Genomic DNA, 14,430 nt, shown 5'->3' with positions numbered 1-14,430 from the left:
GAGCAAGCAACAGGATGAGACGATAGTGATTTGTCATGCTTCAGCTTCGGAATTCTAGCTGTACAGCTTCATCAACAGCAGAAAATGAGCCTCTGGTCTCCTGTGTGATTGACATTTTTAGTCAAGAATAACAAATAAAATAGGAAAAGATATTTCTATCCTAGGCTTTTACTTGAACTTAACATACTTTCATTCATATATATGTGTGTGTGTGTGTGTGTGTGTGTGTGTGTGTGTGTGTGTGTATTTATATATATATGTATATATATATCAACACTAATAAAAGAGAAAAATGGTAATTGGCGTACGAGCTACCCTTTTCATTGGCTAATCAGGGCTATATGCAAATTAACTGCCAACTAAGATTGGCAGTTAACTGCCAACTAAGATTGGCAGTTAACTGCCAACAAGATGGCGGTTAATTTGCATATGTAGGCACAATGCAGGGAGGCGAAAGGGAAAGCAGGAAGAAGACCCCTGCCACTGACAGTGATCGGAAACCCAGGGGGGAGCTAAGAGCTGGGGGGCAGGGCAAAGGCAGCCCTGGGGCCACCTTTGCCCTGCCCCCCAGCCATGATCGGAGAATCAGGCGCCTTTGCCGCCCTAGCCAGTGATAGCAGGAAGTAGGGGTGGAGCCAGCAATGGGAGCTGGGCACGGTCGAAGCTGGCAGTCCCGGGAGCTAGGGGTCCCTTGCCTGGGCCTAAAGCGAAGCCCACGATCGCGGGGCCGCTGCAGCTGTGGGTCCCCGCTGCCCGGGCCGGACGCCTAGGCCAGAGGCGTTAAGCCTGGGCAGGGGTGGAGCCTGCAACTGCGGGGAGCTGGGGGTCCCCTGCCCAGGCCTGACACCTCTGCCGGAGGCCTCAGGCCTGGTCAAGGGGCCGATCCGGTGATTGGAGGGTGATGGGGGTCAACGCCTGAGGGCTCCCAGTATGTGAGAGGGGGCAGGCTGGGCTGAGGGACACTCCCCCCACACACACACCCAGTGCACGAATTTTGTGCACCGGGCCCCTAGTGTATATATATTTATATTAGAGGCCTGGTGCGTGAAATTTGTGCACTGGATGGGGGGAGGTCCCTCAGCCTGACCTGTGCCGTCTCACAGTCCAGGAGCCCTCGGGGGATGTCCGACTGACATGGAGGAGCGAGAGGCTCCCGCCACCACCACTGCACTCACCAGCCATGAGCCCGGCTTCTGGCTGAGTGGTGCTCCCCCTGTGGGAGCACACTGACCACCAGGGGGCAGCTCCTGCATTGAGCGTCTGCCCCCTGGTGGTCATTATGCATCATAGCAACCGTTTGTTCTGCTATTTGGTTGATTTGCATGTTAGCCTTTTATTATATAGGAAGGAGGATATATTTTTATTGATTTCAGAAAGGAAGGAAGAGGGACAGATAGAAACATCAATAATGAGAGAGAAGCATTGACTGGCTGCCTCCTGCACATCCCCTACTGAGAATTGAGCCTACAACCTGGGCCTGTGCCCTGACCAGGAATCAGGAATCAAACCGTGACCTCCTGGTTCAGAGGTGAGCCACATGGGCCAGGCCTAACCTACTTTCTTTTTTCTACAGGAGCCACTCATCATTCAAACAAATGTCACCAACCTGCTCTTGCTAATCCTGTAAGTACTTAACCTTCACAGCACACGTCTTGGAATCGTGCTCTCTTGACCAGTCCTGGTGGGTCCTGCCAGAGCTCTACTTTGTCTCACAGAGTGCTCTGAATTACAGTTTTCTGATAAGGAAAGGAAAGTACATAAGTGCCGGAAAGAGTCAGGTTTAATGGATTTTTTTTTAATGTATTTTATTGATTTTTTTACAGAGAGGAAGGGAGAGAGATAGAGAGTTAGAAACATCGATGAGAGAGAAACATCGATCAGCTGCCTCCTGCACATCTCCTACTGGGGATATGCCCGCAACCCAGGTACATGCCCTTGACTGGAATTGAACCTGGGACCTTTCAGTCCGCAGGCCACGCTCTATCCACTGAACCAAACCAGTTTTGGCTTTAATGGATTATTTATTAAAGACGATTTTAAAGCCTATCTTTTGGCTTTCATGCTGGTATTATTTTCTTTTGTTGGTAGTTTCTTTATTCCCTGCTTCATTCCAAAAAGAACTTGTGGCATCTTACAAAAATATATACAATGCAATAATTTTTTTTTATTTTAAAAAGGAAAAATAAAGAAATTGAGTGAAAAGTAGAAACTCTGCATAATCTACAAAATTTCACCTTCAAGAAATTTCTTAGCTTTCTTGCCTTTGTATCCTACATCGAAACCTCTCAGTAGATGGCTAAATATAGATTTACATTTATTTGGTCCACTGTAAAAAAAAAAAAATGTGTTGTTATAAGTATAAAAAGGAAAAGGAAGGGGGATGAAATAAAAATCCCTTAAGTCGGTATTTCTCAAGGGATGTTCTGCAGAAAAACAGCCAATATTGCTTAAAATATTGCCAGGCGGAATTTGTTTTACTGTAAGACTTCTCAGGGCCTTTTTGTTTTGTGAGGATATTTTCTCCATTGATTTCCAGAGAGAGTGGAATGGAGGGGGAAGAGACAGAGAGAGAAACATCAATGTGAGAGAGACACATTCATTGGTTACCTCCTGCACGCCTCCCCTCCCCCCACTGGAAAGCAAGCCTGCCAAGGAAGCATGTGCCCTTGACCCACCCTTCAGTCTGCAGGCCGACACTCTATCCACTGAACCAAACCGGCTAGGGCAGTGGTTCTCAACCTTCCTAATGCCGCGACCCTTTAATACAGTTCCTCATGTTGTGGTGACCCCAACCATAAAATTATTTTCGTTGCTACTTCATAACTGTAATGTTGCTACTGTTATGAATCGTAATGTAAATATCTGATATGCAGGATGTATTTTCATTGTTACAAATTGAACATAATTAAAGCATAGTGATTAATCACAAAAACAATATGTAATTATAAATGTGTTTTCCGATGGTCTTAGGCGACCCCTGTGAAAGGGTTGTTCGACCCCCAAAGGGGTTGCGGCCCACAGGTTGAGAACTGCTGGGCTAGGGCATAGAGGCTTTTATATGCCCCAAACCTAACCACTTCCCATTATCTTTACCACTATCACCCCAGGCTCAGCCACCATCAGCTCCCGTCTCAACACTGCATCTTTCTCCTACTGAACTCCTTGCTTCTGTCCTCGGCCTCTTTCTGTCAATTCTCAGCATAGCAGTGAGAGGAGCCTTCACAACAGAAGTCAGATCCAGCGACTGCTCGTCAAAGCCCCCTCACCCCCCATGTCTTCCCATCTCATTCAAAGCAAATTCACACGCTTCTCAATTTCCTGACATAGGACCTGCTCTCCAACCCCCTTCCCTCATTCCCCTCCACCCCCTGGATCTTTTTTTAGCTCCCCTCCTACCATTTTTGCTCATCCAGCCTTTTTGTTCTTCCCCAAACAAACAGCAGGCTGTGGCCTCGGGGCTTTTCCACTTCTTAAATACCCTTCTCCAGAATACTGACAGAGCTTTCTCTCTAATTCTCAGCCAAAATGCCCTTCCTTGGCATCTGACATGCGTTAGTGACCACGCGATATAATTTGTCTCTCTGTCTCCACCACCAACGTGGACACTCAGGGAGGGCAAGAGCTTGGCTCACTCTGTTCATTGCTGTACCCTCACTTCCCCATGCTTAGCACATGGTAGCTGCTTCATTATAATTTACTGAATGCTTGACAATTAGTACACATGGGAAATTGTGCATCTCAAAGAGGGTAATATCACACGCCACTTCCTCCAAACTGCTTGAGCACAGGGTCTTTTTGAGAGAAATATTTATTAATATCTCAGGGCCCTGGGAGTTCCAAAGCAATTTTGGAGACACCGCTTTAATTTTCATTATTTGGCTAAAATCAGATTTAGCCTTTTCCTTTTATATATTTTTATCTTTTAGTCCAAGACCCTGTGCCATTCTGCCAGCCCGTTTCCTTCAGTCCTCCCCGCAGTCACACAGCAGGGACTGTCAGTCACCCCTGTGCCTACCAGCCAGCCACCCCCTGTGACGGCAGAGCTCCCCAGGCCTGCGTCTGTAACACAGGCTAGAAACGCTCTGGTGGGAATAACTTCAAGCCCCAAAGAGGACTCACATCCAGACGTCTCCACCACTCATCTCCAAGCATCATCTCAGAGCGCATCCAATCAGGTGAGTGAGGAACATGGAAGTCACTACTGGGTACGTTCATTACATGGAAATAGCACTTTTAAAAAATATATCTTTTTTTTTATTGATTTCAGAGAGGAAGGGAGAGGGAGGGAGAGATAGAAACATCAATGATGAAAAAGAGAGTCATTGATCAGCTGCCTCTTGCACATCCACCACTGGGGATCGAACCTGAAACCCGGGCATGTGCCCTGACCAGGAATCAAGCCCTGACCTCCTGGCTCATAGGTCGATGCTCAGCCACTTAGCCACACTGGCTGGGCTGGAAACAGCACTTTTATTCTTTCCTTCTATTTTGGTGTCGTTTCAGGAACAGTGATGCTAGGAAGGAGCCTCGTTCCCCCTTTACCCCTGAGCAGAATATACCTGGGAATGCCTGACAGACAGGCATGTGTCCCGATTAAAAGCAAAAGCCAAAGCAAGTCCATGAAAATATCCCACATTGGGTCTTGCGCCTATTTCAGGATCTACGGTCGTATTAGGTAATGCTGTTGTATCAGTGCTTCGGCTGGGGAGGAACCCTTGTTGGCCTGCCCCACTGTCTTAGCAGCAGCAAACCCTTCGACACCTTCTCCACCTCACCCTCTCAACTCCCTTTCACCTTTGTTCCCCTTCCAGACAAACTGGGAAAAAGGCAAAGCTGCTTTAACAGTGTTGACTGAAGACATCCTGCTCCTCCCTGTTATTTGGGGTTTTTTTAAAACACAAGCCCTGCCTATAAGCCATCTAACATTTTCCTGTTAGAAAGGAGTCCTATTTTCTCTGGATCTGCTGTCAGTGGTAATGGAAACTAGATGTTCACTGTTGTCTCAGTCAGCATTGTGTTCTGCTGAGGGGGAAAGTGATCTGCAGCAGCTTAAACAAAGAGTGTTTGCTTGCCTTAAATAGAAATTTGAAAGCTCGAATATCCAGAGTCTACAGACAAATTATTAGAACTATCAAGAGAATTTAGAGATGTTACTGAATATCAGATCAGTATATACTAAAGTTAATTATATTATTGCATATCAGCAACTATCAGTTAGATTTTTTTAAAAAAGATATAATAACAGGTACCTAGGAATAAATCTAACCAAAGATGTACAAAACTTCTAGTTTTTCTGAGTCAGTTCAGGAAACCGTGATAAGGCTTGATTGAGAGACATTAAAGAAAAGCTAAGTAAGTGGTGAGATCTGCCAGGTTCAGCCCAGGTTAGGCGCTCTCTCTGAAGTATCAGGTAAGGCTGCCGCTGGAATGACGCTGAGTGCAGCCTGACCAGCAGGCAGACGTGCAGCCAGGCGGCATCTGTGTCTCCCTTACCTTCCCTCCTTCTTATTGACATCCCAGTCCCACAGCGTAAACCAAAATTGGGTGGGCCTCAGTTCTGAGATCTCTCTGTAACTGACCCAACCCCCTATAACCCTGTGAGTCAGGAATAACCCTATTCAATTGCATGGCCCGTGAGGGTGGGGTCTTAACTGACGTGAACTGCTCCAGTCCTTGAGCCTAGCAGTACACAGTAGGCATTTAATAAGGACTTACTGAATACTGATTGAGTTAAGCTGTAAGTGGGTTGTCCTCTAGAATTCGGACCATGTGGTTGGGGTAAACAGATTGTCTCAGGGTTGGACTTCCAGTTCAAAACAAGTAGCCTCTTAGGTTTTGGGCCCATGCCTGGTGTCCTGGGCTTGTTTGTTTTCTCGGGTTTCCTGCCTCCCAGCTCCTGCCGTGTGGTCTGTCAAGGGCTTCCCTCTTGAACAGGAACTCTTGGGTTGAGGGAATTACCGTGGGAAACCTGAGGGGATAAACACACTTCTGAATAGAAAGGTTTTGTTGTCTTGAATTCCGCGTTTCCCCGCTTGTGATCATGGCCATAGCCTTAAGCTTACTCTTGCAGATCTTATTGTCAGACTCACTTGTCCTTGGAGCAATCATTGTATGACCTGTTATCATTTTCTGTATGAAGAGGTGAAAATTCTATTTGCAGAAAAGCCTCTGAAAGCAATAAGTGTGATGGAAAGCCTGTGATTCATAGAGCTTGTAATGTCACCAAAGGCCAGCTCTCATTAAAGCAATGTCTCAAACTACTCAAGTGCAGTGATTATATGCAAATAATTTTCACAAAATCCTTTGTTCCCAATAGGTCACAGATGAAAGGGCATGGAACTTCAGCAAAGCGATGCATGGTTTGCAACCTCACAGCCAACTGCAGAAAGCTTGTGAGGTGCTCCAGAGACTGACAGCCATGATCCCAGGACTGTCCGAGTCAGTGCAGGTAAGCAGAGGCTGATTGGGAGGAAACAGATGTGAGGAAGGGGAAAGTGAAAAACAGGAAAGGAGAAAACGTATAATAAAATAGAAAATGTATAATCTGGAAATTGTACCCTGTACAGACTAACATTACGAAATACTTTGTGGAGACTCAATGGAAATATTAGCAAGTGTATTTGTACCTTTAAATCTGAAGATTGTGCCCTCGCTGGGTAGCTCAGTTGGTTAGAGTGTCGTCCCAATACCCCAAGGTTGTAGGTTTGATCCCCGGTCAGGGCACGTACAAGAAACAAGCAATAATAAATATATAAAGGAAACAGCAAGTCACCGTTTTTCTCTCTCTCCCTCTCTCTCTCTAAAATCAATACATTTAAAAACTATATGTTAAGGCAGCTCTCTCTAAGGAGCATGCCCAAGCCTTCCCCCCACCCCCTGCCACTCCCTCCAGGTGCATTTTCCTTGACTCTCTTAAGCTTCAAGGTCCCTTCTTTTGCCTCTGTAACTTGTTTCTTTTTTTTTTTTTAATATATTTTTGTAACTTGTTTCTTGAGCCCATTACTTCCTTAGCCCATTCCTTCCACCTCTGTGACTTTCTAAATAAACTTTCTCTTATAAAAAAAATCTGAAGATTGTTAAAAAACTGGATCAGTAGTGACATTCTCATTTATCACATCACTGCTTTTCTGATCTATGTGTCAGGAGAAATCACAGGAGACGAAGACAGATCCATGCCTTGCCATAGCCTAGAGCAGCCTTGAAACAGGCATCAAAAGTCCGTGCCTCCGTGATATCTGCCTTTGTGGCAACCACATTTGCCAGTGTTACTGCCTCATAATTATTCATGCCTCCTTCTACTCCCTACACATAGATTAAGGTGGTAGGATTAGTGAGGATTTTAATTTTCTTTTTTCCATCTTCTGTATTTTCAAATATTGCAATAAGTACATAAATGCGATCTGTATTGGTTTATTTGGGAAAATTAGAACAAAAGCATATTAAATAAAAAGCACTCTCTAGATGTAATCATTATTATTAGATTAATCTTGATTTGCTGTGCATAACCTTCCAAACGTTTTTGATGCATACAAAAAGTTTGTTGGTTTGTTTTGTTTTAATAAAAATGGGGTTAAAGTCTACAAATGTTTCTGCCCCTTGATTGTTTTACTCAATGCTGAGTTAAGGGTATCTTTTCATGTCAGTACACATAAGTGAACTTCTTATTCTTAATGTTTATTTGATATTTTACCCTTGCAAATAGCCACCCATGGGTATCCTTATACCTACATCTTTCAGGACTTCTGCAAATATTTCTGTGGGATAGAGTGCTAGAAATAGAATTGATGGGCTTTTACATTTTTAATAGATGATGAAATTATCCTCCCCTCCTAAAAGGAACTTTTTTACATTCTCAGCAACCTTTCCCCCACATTTTCATTTTTGCCAATTTCAAAGGCAAAAAAAAAAAAGCATTTTATTGATTACTAAGTCCTTCATTGGACTACTTGTCTCTTTGTTTGGAAGAGAGCTTATTTATTGTTGACTAGAGGCCCGGTGCACAAAAATTTGTGCACTCGGGGGGGAGGGGGGGTCCCTCAGCCCGGCCTGTGCCCTCTCGCAGTCTGGGACCCCTCGGGAGATAACGACCTGCTGGTTTAGGCCTGCTCCCGGGTGACAGAGGGAAGGCCCAATCCCTAGGTGCAGGCCCTGGTCGGGCTCAGAGCAGGGCCGATTGGGGAGTTGGGGCGCCGCCCCCTGTCATGCACAGAGCAGGGCCAATCAGGGGGTTGGGGCGCCGCACCCTGTCACACACAGAGCCGCAGGGCGATCAGGGGGTTTGGGCGCTGCCCCCTGTCACGCTGATCCCCATGCCGGGAGGCCTCGTGGCTCTACTGATCCTGGTGCTGGGAGGCATATTACCCTTTTACTATATAGGATAGAGGCCTGGTGCACGGGTGGGTGCCAGCTGGTTTGCCCTGAAGGGTGTCCTGGATCAGGGTGGGGGTCCCCACTGGGGTGCCTGGCCAGCCTGGGTGAGGGGATGATGGCTGTTTGCAGCTGGTCACACACCCTTCAGGGTGGGGGTCCCCACTGGGGTGCCTGGCCAGTCTGGGTGAGGGGCTGAGGGCTGTTTTCAGGCTGGGGGTGACTGAAGCTCCCAACCGCTCCTTTTTTCTTTTTTTTCTTTTTTATACTGGGCTAGCTTTAGCCTTGAGGCTTGGCTCCAGCTCTTAGGCCTCTGCTGCTGAAAGTAGGTTTCTGGCCTTTGCTTACAATGTTGCGATCCTGCTGGCTGAAGCCCGGAGGACTAAAGCAGGTTTCTGGGGTTTTGTTTAGCTTCTATATTTGTTACATAGTTGCTTAGAGTTGCAGCTCAGAGGCCTGCAGCGGCAGGCGGGGAACGTTGGAGTCCTCTGTCACTGAAGCAAGCAAGCCTCATGTTAGTTTCAAGCTGCCTGGCTGCCGGCCACCATCTTGGCTGGCAGTTAATTTGCATATCTCGCTGATTAGCCAATGGGAAGGGTAGCGGTCATACACCAATTACTATGTTTCTCTTTTATTAGATAGGATATTAACCTTTTGTTATATATGTTGCAAATATATTTTTTTAAAATATATTTTATTGAATTTTTACAAAGAGGAAAGGAGATAGTTCGAAACATCGATGAGAGAGAAACATCGATCAGCTGCCTCCTGCACACTCCCCCCACTGGGGATGTACCCGCAACCAAGGTACATGCCCTTGACCGGAATCGAACCTGGGACCTTTCAGTCCACAGGCCAACGCTCTATCCACTGAGCCAAACCGGTTTCGGCTGTTGCAAATATTTTGTGTTCATGTCTTATTTTTAACTTTATTTACTTGTTTACTTATTTACTTTTAAATCCTCACCCAAGGATATTTTTCCATTGACTTTTAGAGAGAGTGGAAGAGAAAGGAAAAGACAGAGAAATATTGATGTGAAAGAAGCACATCAATCGGTTGCCTCCTTCACAAGCCCTGACTGGAGATCGAACTCATAAATTAGGTATGTGCCCTGACCAGAAATCGAATCCGTCACCATTTAGTGTACAGGACAACTCCCCAACCAACTAAGCCAGCCAACTAGGGCTTAACTTTATTTATTTATTTATTTTTATACTTACTTTTGTTATTTTATTTTTCATACTAGAGGCCCGGTGCGCAAAAATTCATGCACTCTGGGGGTGTCCCTCAGCCCAGCCTGCCCCCTCTTGCAGTCTGGGACCCTTCAGGGAATGTTCACCTGCCGGCTTAGGACCTAAGCCAGCAGTCAGACATCCCTCTCGTAGTCCAGGAGTCCTGACTCCTTACCGCCCGCCTGCTCACTGCTCCTTAGCACTGCCTCAGAGGCGGGAGAGGCTCCTGCCACCATAGCTGCGCTCACCTGCCCGGCTTTTGGCTGAGCAGCGCCTCCCCTGTGGGAGTGCACTGACCACCAGGGGGCAGCTCCTACATTGAGTGTCTGCCCCCTGGTGGTCAGTGCATGTCATAGCGACCAGTCATTCCGCCATTTGGTCAATTTGCATATTACCCTTTTATTATATAGGATAGGATATTTTATTTTGCAGTTTTTAATAAGTGTAACTTTGAAAATAAAGAACATTTCAAAACAAAAGTAGTAGTACTTTTGGTGACTGTTCAGTAAATAGTTGTCAGTTGGTTCATTTGACTTGTTTTCCATGAGGGTAGCCTGCAGAAAGGAGAGTTGGTGTTTTCTGTTTCATTTAGAACTTCTCCTTGATCTCCGTGTCAAGTCTGTCTTGAATGCTTTTGAGGCCCTGGATACAAAGGGACAGTCTGTGCGGTACTTCAGCCAACACTCTTCTCTTCTGCATTCCTCTTTTAAGCTTAGTTGTGTTAGTTAGATATTTGATCCTCTTTCCACTCAGAAAGGGTTATGTCATTTGCTTAGCGCAACCTGAAATACGAATCCTCCCCGTAGGTGATAGGGAATAGTATATTTTCCTTCCCTGCCACAGTGTAACATTGCTTCTTATAAAAATGTATTTGAAATGTGTAAAGAACACTTCTCAGAAGAACACAAATGTAAAACAGCCATAAACCTTTCAGGAATGTCTATTTGCTTTTCCAAAATTCCCAGGTCGATGTTATCAACGCCCATATTTACCTGAGTGGCCAATTACTGAAAAGCCCATTTCAGAACAGCAGCACTCTGGGCTTCCAAATTCCTGTGACTGTCTGCCTCGTTCACTCCCTCAGCAGTGTAGTGAAAGCTGACGAAGCAAGTGGGCCAAGATCCAAGCATGACATTGAGCAGGTGGGTGCAGTACATGCCACTGGCCGACTCTCCTCAGAAATGTTCAGTCTGGACAGGTCCAGGTCTCGCACAGCCTCCCCCCAGACTCTCACAGCCCAGCTAAGCCTGCAGCACTGACGACACTGCTCTGTGAATCCTGCTCTGGGTCCTCTCTCTACCCCAGCGAGCCCAGCCTGCCTAACGCTGTCATCTGGTGAAAAGACCTTAGTGACACGCTTGGCACACAGCAAGCGCTCAGTAAGTTATGTCTGCTGTGCACATGAGACAACGTTCGACGTTGTTAGTCATTAGGGAAATGCAAATCAGCCTCCACTTCACACCTAATAACAAGCGTGGGCAAGGAGGCAGAGAAAGTGGAACCTTCATACACGCTTAGATCGTAAGATGGTACAGCTCTTTGCAAAGCAGTGTGACAGTTCCCCCAAAGCGTTAAAAATATAATTACCATGTGACCTAGTAATTCTACTCCATGGAATAGATCCATAGATGTCCGTCCGCCTGAAACTTGTACAATCATGTTCATAGCAATATTATTCAAGTGGCCAAATAGCAAAAAGGTGGAAACAACCCAGATGTCCATGATCGGATGAATGGACAAAGAAAAAGTGGTATGTCCATAAAGTGGAATAGTATTCGGTAACAAAAAAGAATGAAGTACTGATACAAACTACAACATGGATGAACCTTGAAAGTATTATGACAAGTGAAGAAGCCAATCACAAAAGACCATATATTATGATTCCATTTATATGAAGTGTCAGAGAGGCAAGTCTATAGACTGTTGATGAGTGGTCACCTAGGGATTGAGGAGATAGGGACAGAAGAATGGACAGTGACTGCTACTGGGTTCTGGGTTTATTTTACGAGAGAGAAAAATATTCTAAAACTAGATCATGGTTCTAGTTGCACAACCCTGTGAGTTTACAAAAAAACCTTTGAATTGTATACTCAAAATGGGTGAATTGTATGTGTGAATTCATTATAATATAGCTCTTTTTAAATATAAAAAAAACTATCATAGGCAGATCTAGGGCAGTTTATATCATGGGGCAAAAGAAATACATATTTCTTTGGGGGGCCCTCTTAGTGGCACAGAGGATGGTGACTCTTTAGCCAGACTGCAGGTACTGCCTATGGGTTCTCTCCAAGGAATGTCACCTCCCATTACATCATTGTCAAGATCCCTGTTCCCCTTTCAACGCCCTCAAAATCATCATTTCACTAACACAATACCCTGAGGTTACACAAGTCACATGATATTTCCCTCTAAATGCAGGTAGAAAATATTCTGAAAAAGTCCTTGATGGCCCTTGGGGAGATCCAGGAAACATTTCTACAGCAGCATCCATTTCCTGAGTCTTCGGTGACTTTGACCTCTTCCATCGCTACCCTGATGTTGAGCAGGTAGCATAGGAGGAAAGGAGGGAGGGAGGGAAGGTGAGAGGGAGGGATTTTAAGAAGGGAGGAACGAAGGAAGGAGAGTTTCATTTTACGTTTTTGACCTTTAGAGAATAGATTGATTCCCATTTCACTTCTTTTTCATTAGCCAAAACATATCAACTTTGCCTCTGAGCTCTTACACTCTCGGATACCCAGCACCCATGCGGTTAGCCTTCCCATCAGCTTCGGCGCTGGAGGAACTCTTGAATAAACACCCAGGAGTTAATGTTCAAGTGAGTGTGAAGTTGATTCTGACCAGAATAAAAGTGAGATTTGGTGGCTGTAGGCATTTGGGTGACAAGAATGCACCATGAAATGTAAGCTAACAGACCAAACAAGAGATGGTTGTGTGCTGTTAATTTCTGTTTTACACTGGCAGGATTGAAGGCCTCTGAAAATGATCCATGAAAGAATGGGGAGCATTAAACAAGCTTCTGGATTTAACTAAGTTTCTGTGTTATGATGTGAATTGATTCAACTCTTCACTATTACATAAAGCTAGGGATATCTGAATAATTACTGATTCAATATACTGACCTAGTCATATCAGTATATTGTATTTTTTTTCAGCAATTACTTAACAAACAGAAGTAGGATTGTTGCCTTATCCTGAAGAACAGAATACTTCCTAGTAAAATGAATCCTCTAGGTATAAAGATGTAAAAATAATAATAATTCTGAGGGTCACAGTAAATGACTCATCTTTAACTAATTAATTCTTTCTCATATGATCCTATATAATAAAAGGCTAATATGCAAATCCACTGAAATTCAGAACGACCGGTCGCTATGACACACACTGACCACCAGGGGCCAGACGCTCAACTCAGGAGCTGCCCCCTGGTGGTCAGTGCACTCTTACAGGGGGACCACCACTCACCCAGAAGCTGGGCTCACAGCTGGCGAGAGCCTCTCCTGCCTCTGCAATAGTGCTAAGGGTGTCCTATAGCTGGCTTGGGAAGCAGGCCTAAGTCATCTGTCGGACATCCCCCAAGAGCTCCCGGACTATAAGAGGGCGCAGGCCAGGCTAAGGGCCACCCCCCTCCCGAGTGCATGCATTTCATGCACCGGGCCTCTAGTCTTATAATGAGAGGTATTTCATTTGAGATATTAGCAAGGGGGAAAATCCCAACATTTACTTTAATTTATGGTATCTGATTACCTTATTATGTACCAGGGTGTTATTTATAAATATTTTGGTAATTGCTGAAACTGGAGTTTTCTTGTCTCTAGATAACAGGACTAGCTTTCAATCCCTTCAAGGATTTTGATGACAAGAACATTGTTGGAAGCGTCGGAAGTGTTGTACTAAGTTCTAATCATAAATTGCTCCGAGTCCGTGACTTAATGGAGGATATTGAGGTATGACTTGATTATTAAGAAATAAAATAGAAGGGACTAGGAATTCCTGGAAAAAAGCATAGAAGGCAGCAACTCCGTGAAGGAAGTCATTGGAGATTCATGGGAGTGACATTGTTTCATTAACACCTTTACTTAGGAAATTGTGCAAACTTTTCCTTATAAGTCGTTTTAGATCTTAGCCTATTACCCTTCCTTGACCCCTGACACTGTGTTACCTACTAAAATTCAAAGAGGAATACTTAGGAAATTTCATCCCATTTCCCTATAAAGGAGACTGACAGGCGTCAATCAATGGGTCATCTTAAATTTGAAGAGTGATGAACTGTCTCTCATTTTAGATCATGCTCTGGAGAAATGCAAGCATGGAAACCCACCCCACCAGCGTCAACATGAGCACGGACTATTTTACCATCACAGTGAACGTCACTTCCCTGGAGAAATCCCTGATCGTGTGCATAGAGCCTGAAAGTCCCGTTTCAATGACACTCTACCTGGGGTTCGAGTATCAGCCTAACCACACTTTCTTTCACCTGAACATGACCCTGCCAAAGGCTCAGGTGGAGCAGAAAGGTAAGACCCCTCTCAGGTGTCAGCAGTTGACCACAGCACTTTGCAATGCATGTTTTTCTTTTCTTTTTAAATTAACTTTTTTTTTAGATTCTTGTATATTCACATGCAATTGTAAGAAATAAAAACAGATCTTATATACTTGTCACTCAGTTTCTCCTAATGCTAATATCTTGCTTAACTGTAATGCAATGAGGAAATGACATTGATCCAATGCACTGATCTTATTCAGATACCACTACCTTCCAAGCACTTCTGTGTTTGTGTTTAGTCCTATGTACTTTTATCACGTGTATAGATACATGTGACCATGAAATGC

The 14,430-nt window shown here is 44.7% G+C and overlaps 1 protein-coding gene across 2 annotated transcripts in view; it reads left to right on the top strand.

Annotated features, from left to right (window-relative positions):
- Nucleotides 1-14,430, top strand: part of PKD1L3 (polycystin 1 like 3, transient receptor potential channel interacting) — a 71,682-nt gene that overhangs the window by 13,040 nt on the left and 44,212 nt on the right. For both annotated transcript variants that reach the window (XM_059667572.1, XM_059667571.1), the window contains 8 exons: nucleotides 1,574-1,623; nucleotides 3,927-4,175; nucleotides 6,317-6,448; nucleotides 10,566-10,742; nucleotides 12,019-12,146; nucleotides 12,289-12,415; nucleotides 13,416-13,544; nucleotides 13,883-14,114. In XM_059667572.1, coding sequence (XP_059523555.1) covers nucleotides 1,574-1,623; nucleotides 3,927-4,175; nucleotides 6,317-6,448; nucleotides 10,566-10,742; nucleotides 12,019-12,146; nucleotides 12,289-12,415; nucleotides 13,416-13,544; nucleotides 13,883-14,114 — 1,224 coding nt within the window. The remainder of the gene's footprint in view (nucleotides 1-1,573; nucleotides 1,624-3,926; nucleotides 4,176-6,316; nucleotides 6,449-10,565; nucleotides 10,743-12,018; nucleotides 12,147-12,288; nucleotides 12,416-13,415; nucleotides 13,545-13,882; nucleotides 14,115-14,430) is intronic.

Source organism: Myotis daubentonii, chromosome 15 (genome assembly GCF_963259705.1).
Source record: "Myotis daubentonii chromosome 15, mMyoDau2.1, whole genome shotgun sequence".
NCBI classification, from domain to species: Eukaryota; Metazoa; Chordata; class Mammalia; order Chiroptera; family Vespertilionidae; genus Myotis; species Myotis daubentonii.
Note: the sequence above shows the minus strand (reverse complement) of the source record. Positions and strands in the feature narration are given on the sequence as shown.